The sequence below is a fragment of the Nannizzia gypsea genome, genomic scaffold, assembly GCF_000150975.2.
Source record: "Nannizzia gypsea CBS 118893 supercont1.5 genomic scaffold, whole genome shotgun sequence".
Taxonomy (NCBI): Eukaryota; Fungi; Ascomycota; class Eurotiomycetes; order Onygenales; family Arthrodermataceae; genus Nannizzia; species Nannizzia gypsea.
Window position 1 is genome coordinate 995,176 of NW_003345197.1, and position 13,197 is coordinate 1,008,372.

A 13,197-nucleotide genomic window follows, 5' to 3' on the forward strand; every position below is an offset into this window, starting at 1 on the left:
CACACAGCTTTTGTGATTCGAAAGAGATGAATACCTAAGTTATGGGAATGGCGAACCTAGACATGTCCCGTGACTTCACGTGATATGATTATTAATGGAAATCTTATCTAAAGTTTACCCCGTGATATGCATAGGCCACCTGATGGCCCTCGCCCCCCACATACGCCGAAAAGGGAAAGTCTTATTTTCTTACTTCTTTCTTCCTTCTTGTTCTTCTCTTTCAACGTCGGCTAAAGCAAATACGAACATCCCGCAGCAAAAGTTGGAGTGCTGCTGTGCTCAATGTCGCAGAATAGTCTAGGTATGACCGGGGCCGGACTGTGGGCTAGAACACGAAGTGGAAGGGGCCAGGTGTCTCATCAGCAGCAAGAGTTCTCCTCCTCCGTCCTACGGCAGAGTGAATAATGTTAATAATGTTAATAATGTTATTAGTTGAACAGGTTAACGGCGTCAAACCGCCTTGATGACAGGAGACGACGATGTCCTCGCGTTTGCATACCACTTGACACTTAAAAGGTGATTAGGTACCGACAGGTTATCATGACGACAACGACGATGATGCAGGGACCAGGGTCAGCAGTAACAATGCGTTATTCTTCAGTTCTTCCCTGTTCTCCGTCTGGGGGGAAGGACCTGCAATCTGTCGATCGAATGCTTGCATAGAGTCATATTTTCGCGGTCAAATTCTCGACAAGAGTGGAGTTTCGCCCTGTCTTTCGCGTGGCTTGCTAGCTTAGAATCATATACGAGTCTCCAGTGTCCCATATCACCCGACCATGGCCATCCTACGCAATAACGTATCCAAAGAACAAAGAGGCTGCCGTTGAAGACCAAAGATGAATTCTCGTCAGTATTTTGCGGCAGGCCACGCGAGCACGCGATGTGCCAGTTCCTCTAGCCCATCAAGTAGGCTAGACAAGCGAAGTAAGCTCCACAGGAGGAAGCTCTGCAGCATTGCTGCCGCCTTACAAATTCTCCTGGTCAAACGGTTGCGGTACGTAGCAGTGTAGAAATAGGTGGTGTGACATGGATACATCTATTCACTGCCCCAATTCGCCACTTTGGGGATAAGTGTCACAGCGTTCGAACCACTAGCCACATAACTCCTTAACAGTCCTCTAGCGTATGCAGAACAAGGACCCTCGTTGTTGGACAAGGTTCTCGTCAAGGATTGCCAGGCCTTGGACGCTCCTTGGCCGTATTGGCAGATCGCTCCTTGTCTTCTTGCTATGACACCCCTCACTCCGCATTATACTATCAGGATCCACACCCATACAAGATACCTGAAATCCAAACTCAGCTCCAACTTAACTAAAGATGGAGACCGTGGGAAGGTTCGAGTATTGGATGAATCGAACTCTAGACCGTGGCTGCTCCACGATTCCTTGCCTACCCCTCAGCAAAATAAGCCCCTTGGACGCATATATACAATCCAAGCCATATCTGACCAGGGCATTATTGGCATTATTCGCGGTCTGCAGCCATTACATGCAGACAGCGGAGCTGAAAAATATTGGCTGTGCAGGAGTTCTAGATGACTGCCATTCGCTTCTATCGTAGGACAGACGCTAAACGGCGACAATAATTCACCAAAGTACCATCACCAACCCCTTGAACCGGGTGGTAGTAAGTAACTTTCCGTCGAGGTACGCACCCCTCGCCTCAGAAAGTACATACGTTGTGTCCGAATACATGTGAGATCGACCACTTCTCATCGCCAGGAAGGTTTATGTGGAATTGTATATAAGGGCTTCTTTGACTCGCCATCCAAGTTGGCATTTTTGCCTTCTTTTGATTCTTACCAACCAGCAGCATTTGGTCCACTTTATGATCTCACTTGTCTCTTTACCTCAATTTTGCTAGATATAAATAGGAGGACCCTCCTGTCTATTACACCTAGCATCCAACAAGTAATCTATCTTCACTGTTCACTTAGGATAACGTTATCCTCCACCATCTTTGTCAAGTATATTCATCTTCACTCACGTTAAAAATCCGCCAAGCAGGCCCCATGGCATCTTCTGGTCAACAGATGGGCGTTGATCGTAAGTCATTACCTGTCGTTCCACCCAGCAAGAATACCCAAGGCTCACCTTATGGTATGGAATAGCCAATCAAACAAATCAATACCAAACTGCTGGAGAAACGATGGAAAACTCCAGCGACCCTTTTGCCGACAGACGAGGATCGGACAGTTTTGGCAAGACCACTTCCGTACCTGAGCGTAAGGGAAGTGAGGGTTCAGCTCTTGGGTCCTCCCTAGGATCATCGCCACCAAGAGACAGACGGATGAGCAAAGAATGGGGTAAGTTGGGATACTGTCAACCTCATCCATCGCAAGTGGTGTCACTGATGGGAATCCTTCACAAGACGCTGCACAAGTGCCCCCATCGAGGTTTCAGAAGAAAGAAGGGAGCATTTTCTCCACCGCAGGCTCCCGGGATAGCCATATCACCAGAAAGGATAGGGATTCCCTATATCATGCCAAGTTGAAGGAGAAGGTTGGTATTGGCCTATTTGCACTGTGTGTGTGTGTATCTGTATCGGCCCAACGCTGACCTTTAGAAATAGGGCTGGGACTGAGAGGGGCACTTTTCGTACTTTTATGGCTAAAGATTGCTCCCCCATGACGTGTGTTATATTTTAGCAAGCACCTGAAGTTCATTCAGCCATTTCACACTGCCACTCTGGTTATGTCCACCATATTTTGGTATATGATTCTATGGTATTTTGTTGTTCATTACGCAACGCGTTGCACCTGTTAACACATCCGATTAGATGTTCGCAGAAGGTAGGGTGGATTTGATTTCTTGGGCGTGTCCACTTGATATGTGTCTTCATACTTTTTTATTCCCTATCTATTATTTTTCTGGCTCAATTCAGATCGACTCGACATAAGACGTCGTCGCCTGCTGTATTCCGTCGACCTGTTGATCTGGCCTGGGTTCCCTTGCTTGTTGCTAGCGTACAGCCTGATCTTCAGTAGCTCGCTGTAGCTGTAAGACGTAAAAGCACTCTGTACACGCCTGTTAGATTGTCAAGTAACCGTTTGCAGCAGTCGATGTACAAAATCTAGGTTGTACTCTGAAGTGATCGTGGATATTGTTAAATTGTTAAATTGCGGTTGTTAGTAGTGGAGCTCGGCTGAAACGCGCTTATCGCAGCCGCAGCCAATCAGCGATCGCCAGCCTGGCGCTGCTTAATATAATAAGATCGATCTCAGTTTTGTGGTTCGTTCCTTTTACGATGGGCTAATTAATTGGTGATCTCACTCCGCACACGCTTCTTCCCTCAAAACCAACGCGACGGCGTCTTATCCTGGCGCAGTACAGACCGTGGATGGTTTTCCGGATCTCAGTTTGTGTGCGACAAAAATCCGTCGTGCATCAGCTAGCATGACGTGCTCCTGAAGGGAACCTCCCCCCCTCCCTCCCTCAGCCAGCAGAGTTTCAACGTGAGAAGGGAGCAGCACCGCGTTCGGGAAAACTGTCTCGCCTCACCAGACATCGATTGACGAACAGAGAATACGATAGACCGCATATATGCTTCAGGAGGGCTGGAGAGGCCTGGTAAATTGTTGGTTGCGAAAAGGAGCTGCTGGAAAAAGCGACACCGCGTCCCCCTTTAACGGCAAGATTCGAAGAGGGCTGCTTTCGTACAGTTTGCGATAACGCGCCGAACAAACAAGCAGCGCACTTGTTTCCTTGATTCTCCATCACCCTTTGAAGCGGTCGCTATGGCTTCCGCAGCGAGCTCTTGCGCGGGCCTTCCGCTCGAGCAGCTCGCTCTTTACCACGCAGTCGACCCGGTCCTATCCTCGATATTTGTTTTCCATGGGCCTGCAACTACGGCCAACTCAACTCTCAATAGCTCGCGCATCCAGGTCCATATTTTCGCCGCAGATGGGCTACAGAGCTATCCGCGCATCACTGTGTCGCCAGCTGCTCCCCTGTATGCAGCTGTAAATCATCTACCACGCGAAAGACAAGGCGACGAGGTCTACCGAGGACTGGCGGTCTGTTTATTCAAATACTTCTCAGAGATTCCAGATTCTGTGAAGAGTGAGCTGGTTGCACTCGCACAGTCAGGGAGACCAAGCTCCAAACCGCTGCAGTTCTTTGATGAGCTGCATGCAGCGGATCTCGCAGATAAGATGGAAAAAGTGGAGAATCCAGCAGCAGTGGTTCGCGACCTGAAAGATGCGTTCGCAGATAGAGTTGTTCCATGGATTGACATTGATCTTGTCGTCCCTGCGGGCACTATAACGGTTCCAACCCCACTGGGTGAATCGTCGCGCCAGTCCCTGCTGGGGTATAATGAATCCAGCATCGAATCTCCCATCAACGAGAAGTTTGCTGACCGGTTCGGTAAGCTAGCACCACTAGTAGATGCTCTGGGTGAACCTATTTTTTTACCGACATCAAAGTTGCGCCGAGCTCCGTCGAAACCTTCTAATCTGAGCAAATCTAAATTGTTTTCCGCTTCACAGAAAGAGGCCCTCCGACTCTCCATGTGCGAGTTTGTCGATACGGAAGAAAGATACGTTCATAAAATGTATGATCTCGTCCATAATGTTGCACATGAGTTTTGCCAAAAGGCAAGGGCGAAAGCACCGACGAGTACAAGCCCAGATGAATCAGCATTAGCCAAGCTGTTTCCGCCTTGCCTTAACGAGATCCTTGAGGTGAATATGGGATTTCTGGATGCCATACGCCTTGTCCTTGAGGAAACAGAGAAAGATGCTCTAGAAGATATATCGCAAGATACCATGCTTGACCCGTCAGCTTTCCCTCGTGATCCTACCACCGGTCGGCGAAATGATCTTTTGGGCGCGATTGCTTTCGCTCAATGCTTGCTTGACTGGCTTCCACGTTTCTCTAAGCCGTATGGACAATACATGCATGCCCATACGGGATTCTACTCTCTCCTCAATTCTTTTCTGGGCAATCAGAATTCATCTTTTTCTAAGCGGGTATATGAGACTGGAGAACAACGAATGCGTTCATTGCTCATGGAACCAATCCAGCGTCTTCCGCGATACAGCCTCTTAATTGATACTATGACTGGATCTCTTCCATCAATGCACCCCGCTGTGAGATTGCTGCTTAAGGCGCGTGATACGATCACAGAAATATGTTCTCTAGATTCATATTCAGCGTCGGATCACTCACAGACTCTGACACACTTGCGGAAGATAGTCCATGAGTGGCCAGTATCTATCGTGCCTGATGGGCGTTTAATCACTGCTGCTGATGTGTATACCCTGCTACCTCCTTTCCGGTCAGGCTCGTCAGGGACAAGAGGCCAACCAGCCATACTGCTACTCTTTGCCGATTGTTTAGTATTCCTAACTAAACACCCAGAAAGCAAATGGACAGCCCGTGGGCTTTGCGCTGACCTTGACAAAGCTAGAGCGGATATTGATATAGATGGCACGGAACTTCCACCTCCATCGGATCTCACGTTTGGTCAACTCATGCCCATTACCAGCATTCGTTGCTCGCAATCTAAGTGTGGACGCATCCTATATCTTACCCCGGCCGAGAAATTTCCTCAGTATGAACACGGGCGCTCTCAAAACATTGTTCTCACCCTTGAGCTTATATCAACATACGAAGGAAAGGCTACAAAGCTTATTGAAGAGGTCACTAAAGCTAAGATTGAAGGAAGGTTCCCAGAGCATTATAGAGAACAAGGGAAATGGTCTCTTCATACCGCAAAAGGGGCGTTTGGCAATTTGGGAGCACTCATTTGTGTTTTCGAACACGACAAAACAGAACCTAATATTCCAAAGTTCCCGTCTAGCGTCAAATTAATTGTGGATGCTACAAAAGAAACTTTGGTAGACCAGCTAAATTCTGGCCAGATAGAAATTGTTGCGTCGATTTTCCCTATGCTAGGAGACTCCAGGTTTAGAATGGACTTCGACTCTGTCGTCGGTGTTTCATCCAGTGACACATTTTCCGCTGAAGATTTTACTGCGATCGTGTCTAAACGAAGTAAGTAAGCATTCCTCTCCTGTTTAAGATACAATAACTAAAACAATTTCTTAGTTACGGCGTTGCTTCACCCGCTTTCTCAACCTCAAAACCCTTTACTTACTGGAACAGTTCTCCAAAGCAACTTCAATATTCTGCGTATTATTGCTCAACATATTTTAGGTGTTGCCAAGGGGTCCAGGGCATTCCGGCCACCATCCCCAACGAAGCTATTATCTACCCTTTGGGGCTCCGGTCAACCTAAAAGCCTCGGTCATACACCCTCAAAATCACTTCCATCACTTCCGGCTTTATCTAACACCGTCCCATCCCTCCAACCCCAATCATCAGATGCCAGTTTAGACGATGTCTCTCCGCGAAAAATTGTGCATGGGGGTATAACTATCCCCGATGGGACCGCAAGTCCGCTTGAGCAATTGGAAGAGACTTTCACCGCTTATATACTTGCAATTCGTTCGAGAAGTGGGAACATTGTCGGCCGCGTGCTAAGGTCCCGAGACCGTGTTGATACAGCGGGAGTGAATGAACTTTACAATATCCTCCTAGAAGATCCAAGTCAACTTCAAGCTGCTGCAGAGTCCCCTGTTGATATGCTGATAGTTGCTTTTGAGACCTTCCTCGACAAGGCCTGGAAAGAAAAATTCGGCCCGATAATATCTCAAGCTTCTTTACTGATCCTTCTAGCTAAGTTTGACGCCTTGTTTCCTGGGGATTTTGAAGACTATTTCCATGAATTCCTTTCAGAGATGAGCCCGCAGACTCGCCGCGCGCTCACAGCATTGGTACAGCTGCTTGCACAATTACTAAATGACTCTGGAAATGACGGTGATAGGGGTGCGTTAACGGATGTATTTTCGGAGATTCTCACTGAGGACGGCGATGCAAGGAAAACAATACCCCTCCTTGACAGGCTTGTTGAAGATTTTGAGAGATTATTTGATGAATCGGGGCCTACGGTATCTGAGGGACATCTTGCACAGGAAGCAAATCGAGCTCTATTAGCCCCTGGGTCAATAGGCTCTAATGCTTCATCGTTTAGAAAGCGCTTCGGGTTCGGCCTGAGTCGGGAGAATAGTATCAAAGACGGGGAGGGTAAAGTCAGCTCAATTATTCGATCTTTGAGCAAATCAAAAGGTGGTTCGGATTCTGATATTTTGCCCTCCAAAAATTCACTGATGCGATCTAAATCCACGGATACAGACGGCCGTCTGCATAGCCTTCTCAGGCCTCGATCTCGAGATCGGCCTCTTATGCAGACAATATTTGCTCAAGAGGAAGAAATCAATCGCCCAACTAGCTCCAATAGCAACACACAACCTTCCCTCGCTTCCATTGTTGAAAACCCCGTCGTAGGGAAAACCAGTACGCCAAGGAAAAAGAGAAGAAGCTCACTCTCCGATCTGAAGGATCTTCCAACCGCCGATGTAGCACCCCTATTTGCTAACAGAGAGTTCAAAAAACCTCCAAATCTCCTTGCCTCCGCTCAAACTCCCGAACCAGCAACACCACCGGCTAAATCCCTTGGACTACCTATTCATAGCGCGCAGCACACGCCTATTCAAAATACTCCTCCGACCAGACTAGCGTCTCCTGTGCGTCAAATAAATGCAAATCTAAAGGAAAATGTACCTCCCCCATCTCCTCGAACAACACTGGCGGATCGGTCAACGAATACGAGACCGCATGCCTCAACGATATCTATGCCACTTCGAAGGAGAGCAGATAGTACCCGGGCGGGAACCCCGTCAAAAATTGCTGGGCCGCGTGAGAAACCCACACGACCAAGTAGCAGCGATGGTTACGGTCGTAGACTCCAAGCACAGTCAAATTCACCGCCCAAAACACAGAAGTTACGGATGCAAACACCTCAGAAGGCATGTGTCTATTCACTATCTTATATTGGTCTAGAAGATCTCTAACGTCTCCATAGTTACGCGAGCGAGTGCTAAATGAACGAAAAGCTATGATTTCTGCGGAGTCATCCTTGCAGGCTGAGCTTGCATCCGTCACTGAAGAGTTAACTTCAACCTCCCCATCTAGAAGACGGCCATTGTCATCGGCTGGCTCCCAAGCGAGGCCCATTACCTCGCCTCCTACCCCTACCTCATCCAACGCGCTGCTACAGAGGGTTCGTGCCCTTGAAAGCAAACTCTCTGCATTAACTTCAAACCTTGGTGCGAGGGCAACAAGCCTTGAAAACGATTTGGAGAATTCCCTCCTTGTCTCTGAAAAGCGAGCGCGGAAACTTGATGAACTCTACCGAGAAGCTGGCAAAGAGAACGAAGCATTATATGAGCGATTCAATAATGAACTAAGTAAAATGGCCAGGGAAATTCGACTCGGTGCTGGCGAAGAGGCGCTTCGAAATCAACTGAAGGATGCACTTGATGAAGTGGCTCGGGTGAAAAAAGAGAACATGCGATTGAAAAGAGAAATCAGCGGGCTGAAAGCACAACAAATAGGTGATCATTCTAGTTAATATACGCTGCGCAGCCCAAAACATTATCCTCTCAAGAGATATGTATGAAAGATTGCCTAGAGGTACTCCACATCGCTAGTTGATATGTCAGAATTGGCGTTCAAAAGGCTAGAACTGGGTAATATTATATGGGTTTAGGATCAATGTCACCATCAGGAGGCTTATTCATTTCTTGTTTACCTCTGTATATGATTGTTAGATTGTATGTCTTAATGACTATTAGATTTGAAGTATTGTCCGTGCTCTATCCTGAGGTATCTGTTCACTTTGGCTAATAGCAGTATATTATACAAAAAGCTTACAGGCTACTTTATACGAATCATATCCCACATGAATTATCCAAATACCTCACATACAGTATCTAAGTACTTTGCCAGGCTACAGTCCGGATGGTAGTTGGATCTATCCATTTATATCTCACTTCCCATTCCACACTCCAAGGCACATCGAAGGTAGAATCAACTCTTCCACTCTCAACGTCAGAAATGGGGGTTCTTACACGTATTTTGGTCCGAAAGGACATTGGTACAGATGGCATTCCCAATAGCTGCTCTTGCATATTCTCTAGGTCTTCGCCACCCCCATTTTCTGGTATCACATCTGTTAAAATAGGGGCAGAAAATCGAATTTTCCCAGGAGCTAGAGCTGCTAGGAGTTTTTGAAACACAGATGGTGCCACAGGTAAAACAGATGCCGGCATTGTCGGTAATGTTGTAGTTGTGGGTAATGGATTTCGAGAAGCCAAATAGTTAGCCAATGTTGAGTCCTGCGAAGCTCGGCGAGACTGGGTACGAGGTTCACGCCCCCCATCCTTGACAAAATCATCCTTTGACATGTCTCTATCCAAGGACCTTTTCATAGCTCCACCTAGTATTTTTCGGATTCTAATTAAGTCAGTTGGCCCAAGAGGGCGGAGGCGGATTTGTACTTCAGAATTGGGCGAATATTTGGGAAAGATCGGCCTTCGTTTCCCCCAAGGCTTATTACCGCTTTCTGGGTCTTCTTGGGAACGATCATATTGCTGAACGCTAGCGCGTCCACGTATGCGGATCCAGTATCGGTTATCCCAGAGTTTCCAGTCGGTCCATGCGGTATGGATAAAATTCCCGGTACCTTGCTCCCGGCCCTTTTGGCCTACCTTCCCCAATATAACTCCGTCTCTAGTTCTTTTTGCTGAGTAAGCCGGTATTGTTAATGAAAAATTTACTGTAGACTGGCCTTTGCCTGAGCGCATAGGCTGCCTTGATAGAAGCCAAACATTATTTTGTTTGTCGGCAAATGGTGTAAAATCTTGATTCCAAAGCTGTAGATCGCCAGGAAGATTTGGATGACTCGGGACAAATGATTTCGAGGTGGACTCTGGTGCTGTCTTTTGTTTTACGGCCTGCCATAGCACTCCGCCTACAGTAAAAACGGTGCCGTTCATGCCAGATGGATCTGAACCGAAAAACGCTCTGCAAGCAGGGTTGCGAAATTGTGACAATGGGCTCCATCGATCTGGGTATGGTGATATAATGTCGCATAAACTTCGCAACACTGATGCGTAAACATCTCGTATTCCATCTGGAAGTGAGATGCGTTCATAAACCGCTTTTCTTTGATGTCTAGGAAGATCAGATATCCGCGGCATTTTAATGACCATGGTACCAAAGCGGGTATCAAAGTTGAGGATTTCCACATTCTTCAGAAGGAATTCGCACAGCTCCCGGAATTTTTCGGTCTGTTCTCGCGATTTATCCACAAGTGACAGTATGGATGGCCGTTGTAAGGCACGCGGAAGCAAGGTTTCTGATTCCAAAAGCCGTCGTACTGTATTGCGGATGGTAAATGTGTGATCTTCATTCGTGGCGTCTGACACAAATGGTATATTGTTTTCCTGGCAGGTTGCTACTAGCCGTGATTTTGAGAAAGAACGGAAAGGACGGAAAAGATAAATCCCGCCAGTAGAAACTTTCATCTCTCCTGTGTTCGAGTTAAAGGAGCGGGGTGGTATTTCGGAGGATGGGTACGATATTGTCCCGTCCATAGTAGCGCTTCTTAGGATGTCCTGTAGAGATGTGGCTGATCCGCTCTTGCTGACTCCATATAACCCATGGCACTCTGGAATTGGAGCGATCTCATCGAAGCCAACCAGACCAAGTTTCCTGTGGCCTTTAGATACGCGCATAAGGGCAGTCTCTACGTTATCATCTTGATGATGTCCTAAGAGCAGGGCCTTAACACCATCCTTTGTACAAGCTTTGCCTAATATTTGATAACGAAGCATTCGGGCTTGTGTTTCAAACCCCTTTTTCGTCAAAGCCTCCCCGTCCGGCCATTGCAAGGTAAGAACTTTGGACCGAACGCCTGAAGATGATATTAGCACGATAATGGCTGGAGTAACATTAGAAGATTTACCTAGTTTTTCCACACAATCTGCAACTGAGTGGGCCTCGTGTGAACTTTCTGGTCTATATTTGTGATCCACTATATAGGCCTTTATGTCCAGGCCTGGGATGAAACCCTGTGAGGCTAATTGGCTGCAAAGGTAGACTAGAGCCATTGAATCACTTCCGCCACTCACAGCAAGACCTAAATAATGCTCATTAGAACAGAATTTCCATATATTAACCCGTAAGGTATATCCATCAATACATCTCAAAGTAATAATAGTGACACACCTATTCGTTGTAGAGGTACATGTTTAGCCCCTTGCCAGGTTGCCCATAGCCCAGTTAGGGCATGGTAGAACTCCAGAGGAGCAATTGGTAGCGACGCAAGTGCCCCTATGCTCCTGCTAGAAGCCATTATAGATCAGAAACCTAAACCCTGGACTAAGAACCTCCATAGAGCAAAAGGGTATTAATACAGCTCTATCGGACCATTATTAGAGACCTTGAAGACGTCTCTCTCTTTGACGCTAAAGACCAATTTTCATGGTGACTAAGCAGATATTTGAATATCACGTGCCAAAAACATGCCCTCACAAGCGCGCCCACTTGCTACCTTCACGCGCGCTTAATATAATTCGCCATGACTAAAGTTCAGGAAGGTCGCGCGGGCATTTAACCGCCCGCGTGGGCAATCCATGAAACCTGGTGAAGGGCGGTATCTAACTGTCGTATAACTTGCTACAACCTGGGATCTTTATCGGTTATTATAAGAAAGAAGTCATAAAGTAAGTACGTAGCTTGAGCCCAGGCAATGATGTTTTCTTTTCTAGAGGGCCGGCTGTAAACTTTGACCCCTTTTGTTCCTTGGCCGGATCAGCGGCTAACTAAATTCCGGCAAAATCTCAAGAACAAGAAAACTTCGAAATCACCAAATCGGCTGGAGAGAGGGTTCAACGGTAGACAAGGACTGTTTGCTTTAGATGTTCACTCTGCTTACTATGTTGTAGGCAACATGAACATTGGTACAGGGCTGCTATTGTAATAATCGACTACTGAGAGCCCTGGAGATTCAATGGCAGGCCAGAAGGATGAGTCGCACGCGACCCAATCGGCTCTGTGGACTAGGTCCCTTCTGGTGAGTATATCAACTACTCGATAATGATCTAAAAACTGATTGGACTTTTCATTACATAGGCTGGAGCAGCAGCAGGTCTAACCGTAGACGTCTCTCTTTTCCCCCTCGATACTATCAAGACTAGACTCCAGCAAGCTCGACATAGGGCACCTAGCTCTTCAGTCGGAGGTTCATTGAATGCGAGTACTAGTAGCCTAAAGGTTTTACGACAGACATTTCGCGGAATATATGCTGGTTTACCCTCAGTTTTGCTTGGGTCCGCTCCATCCGCCGCGAGTTTCTTTGTTGTCTACGATGGCGTAAAACGATATTTCTTACCCCCAACTACCTCATCTTCAACCGTGACATGGCAGCATACGTTCCTTACACACTCCGTCGCATCGTCCCTAGGCGAAATTGCTGCCTGTGCCGTTCGCGTACCGACCGAAGTTATAAAACAACGAGCCCAAGCGGGACTCTTTGGAGGCTCAACTTTGTTAGCCCTTAAGGATATACTCTCTCTGCGCAGTGGAAACGGGGGGCCACTTCTGGTTGTCCGTGAATTATACCGAGGAACTTCTATCACAATTGCTCGAGAAATCCCTTTTACTATCCTACAGTTCACCATGTGGGAAGGGATGAAAGATGCGTATGCTACCTGGAAGAAGGAAAATGACCCAAGTGATAAAACGACGGGTGTATCTGCTATGTCGAGTGCATTCTTTGGAAGTATTGCCGGAGCTATATCAGCCGGGCTGACTACACCACTAGATGTCGTTAAAACCCGAGTAATGCTAGCCCGGCGTGGTGGGAATACTGAGTCAGGTATGGGAAAAGTCAGAGTTAGGGACATAGTCAAAGGGATATGGAGAGATGAAGGCGCTAGCGCATTTTGGAAAGGGATCGGGCCTCGGGTCGCTTGGATTGGAATTGGAGGAGCCATTTTCCTTGGAAGCTACCAGAGAGCATGGAACTTGATGGAGGGCCGCCGCGCCGAACAGGAGCTCCAGTCTGAGCCTCTGTAGGAGCCCAGCAGTATCCTTCCCATTTCATTGGAGCTGACTTGCTGTATTATTATTTTCAAACATATAGACATCTATTTATAGATGGATCTTCGTTGATCATGTGACATGATAAGAGCTATCGCGCGGCTAATTTAGCGTTTCAACTGCTTCCGCATGTTCGCTGGATCCAACATCTAACAGTTATACGAGACTCTCATGAAACCAACAG

General features: G+C 47.2%; 4 protein-coding genes across 4 annotated transcripts; 3 read left to right on the top strand and 1 right to left on the bottom strand.

The window, feature by feature from the left end:
* Positions 1-2,011: 2,011 nt before the first annotated feature.
* Positions 2,012-2,630, top strand: MGYG_06207 (hypothetical protein; the record flags this gene model as incomplete). The annotated part of the gene is made up of 4 exons (XM_003171613.1): positions 2,012-2,045; positions 2,111-2,305; positions 2,371-2,526; positions 2,572-2,630. 4 exons carry the CDS (start codon positions 2,012-2,014, stop codon positions 2,628-2,630), a joined length of 444 nt encoding a protein of 147 aa, XP_003171661.1.
* Positions 2,631-3,736: 1,106 nt separating this feature from the next.
* On the top strand, positions 3,737-8,478 carry MGYG_06208 (hypothetical protein; the record flags this gene model as incomplete). Its single annotated transcript, XM_003171614.1, has 3 exons — positions 3,737-5,999; positions 6,054-7,879; positions 7,930-8,478. The coding sequence occupies 3 exons, from the start codon at positions 3,737-3,739 to the stop codon at positions 8,476-8,478; spliced, it is 4,638 nt and encodes a 1,545-aa protein (XP_003171662.1).
* Positions 8,479-8,839: 361 nt separating this feature from the next.
* Positions 8,840-11,265, bottom strand: MGYG_06209 (PP-loop family protein; the record flags this gene model as incomplete). Its single annotated transcript, XM_003171615.1, has 4 exons — positions 8,840-9,345; positions 9,466-10,824; positions 10,876-11,049; positions 11,139-11,265. The coding sequence occupies 4 exons, from the start codon at positions 11,263-11,265 to the stop codon at positions 8,840-8,842; spliced, it is 2,166 nt and encodes a 721-aa protein (XP_003171663.1).
* Positions 11,266-11,922: 657 nt separating this feature from the next.
* Positions 11,923-12,989, top strand: MGYG_06210 (calcium-binding mitochondrial carrier protein Aralar1; the record flags this gene model as incomplete). The annotated part of the gene is made up of 2 exons (XM_003171616.1): positions 11,923-11,985; positions 12,045-12,989. The coding sequence occupies 2 exons, from the start codon at positions 11,923-11,925 to the stop codon at positions 12,987-12,989; spliced, it is 1,008 nt and encodes a 335-aa protein (XP_003171664.1).
* Between the last annotated feature and the right edge of the window lie 208 nt (positions 12,990-13,197).